The 1,074-nt window shown below is 59.6% G+C and overlaps 1 protein-coding gene across 1 annotated transcript in view; it reads right to left on the reverse strand.

Moving 5' to 3' along the window:
- MAF1 (MAF1 homolog (S. cerevisiae)) overlaps positions 1-561 on the reverse strand; it is a gene marked incomplete at its 3' end in the record, with an annotated part of 5,249 nt that extends 4,688 nt beyond the window's left edge. Inside the window, exon 1 of the mRNA XM_009887389.1 lies at positions 479-561. Within this exon, the coding sequence (XP_009885691.1) occupies positions 479-561 (83 nt within the window). The remainder of the gene's footprint in view (positions 1-478) is intronic.
- Positions 562-1,074: the final 513 nt, after the last annotated feature.

Genomic DNA, 1,074 nt, shown 5'->3' on the forward strand with positions numbered 1-1,074 from the left:
GGGGAGAGCTCAGAGCCCCTTCCAGTGCCTAAAGGGGCTCCAGGAGAGCTGGGGAGGGACTCTGCATCAGGGAGGGCAGCCATGGGAACGGGGGGAATGCTTTGACACTGAGAGAGGGGGGATTTAGGTGAGATCTGAGGAAGAAATTCTCGTCTGTGCGGGTGGTGATCCCCTGGGGCAGGTTGCCCCGAGAAGCTGTGGCTGCCCCATCCCTGGAGGTGTTCAAGGCCAGGTTGGACGGGGCTCGGAGCAACCTGGGCTGGGGGGAGGTGTCCCTGCCTAGGGCAGGGGGGACCTAGATGGGCTTTAAGGTCCCTTCCAACCTAAACCATTCTATGACTCTATGTGTCAGCAGCAATCTCCCCTCTGCTCCACAGGACTGGGGACAGACTGCTGCTGCCGCCAGACTACAACACCTTCTGAGGCTGTTCTCAGGAAAAACTTTAGCCCCGCATCCCCGACAGCTGCCAGCACTCACCTGCCGATGATGTGAGCATCTCCCGTCTCCACCGTCAGCTGGGAGTTTATTGCTTCAAAACTTGAGTTCTCCAACAGCTTCATTGTCTCGGCTTCCAGAGCAATTCCTGTGCAACAGCTGCTGCAAAGTGTGCGTATCCTGCAAAGAGAGAGATCCTCGCAGCCGGGGAAGGAGAAGCCCGAGGCCGCACAGGAGGGCTGCCAGCCCTGTCAGGACCTCGGCCTCGATGACCGTAAGGGTCTTTCCCAACCTAAACGATTCTATGCCCAGCAGGCAGCACAGAGGGAAAGTCAAGAAGCCGACACCTCCCCTGGGCAGGGAAAAAAAAAGAGCAACGACAGCCCCAGATCGGCACCCACACCTCCCGTCTGATCCCGTCCTACGCGCCGCTGTGTCACTTTGGCTGCGTGACTAAGAGCGAGCTCACCCGCGGCACTCGTGGCACCCACGGTGTGCCGGGGGGCTGTGCCCGCATCACCTCCACCAGCTTCGCCAAGGCTTTGGCAGTGTGCTCTGCCAGGGAGTTCCCTTCTCGCTTTTGAAGGTCACCGGCCTTTTTTGGCCAGACTGTTCTCCCTCAAAGCTGGGGAAGAGCG

Source organism: Charadrius vociferus, unplaced genomic scaffold (genome assembly GCF_000708025.1).
Source record: "Charadrius vociferus isolate BGI_N301 unplaced genomic scaffold, ASM70802v2 scaffold2756, whole genome shotgun sequence".
In the NCBI taxonomy this organism is placed as follows: Eukaryota; Metazoa; Chordata; class Aves; order Charadriiformes; family Charadriidae; genus Charadrius; species Charadrius vociferus.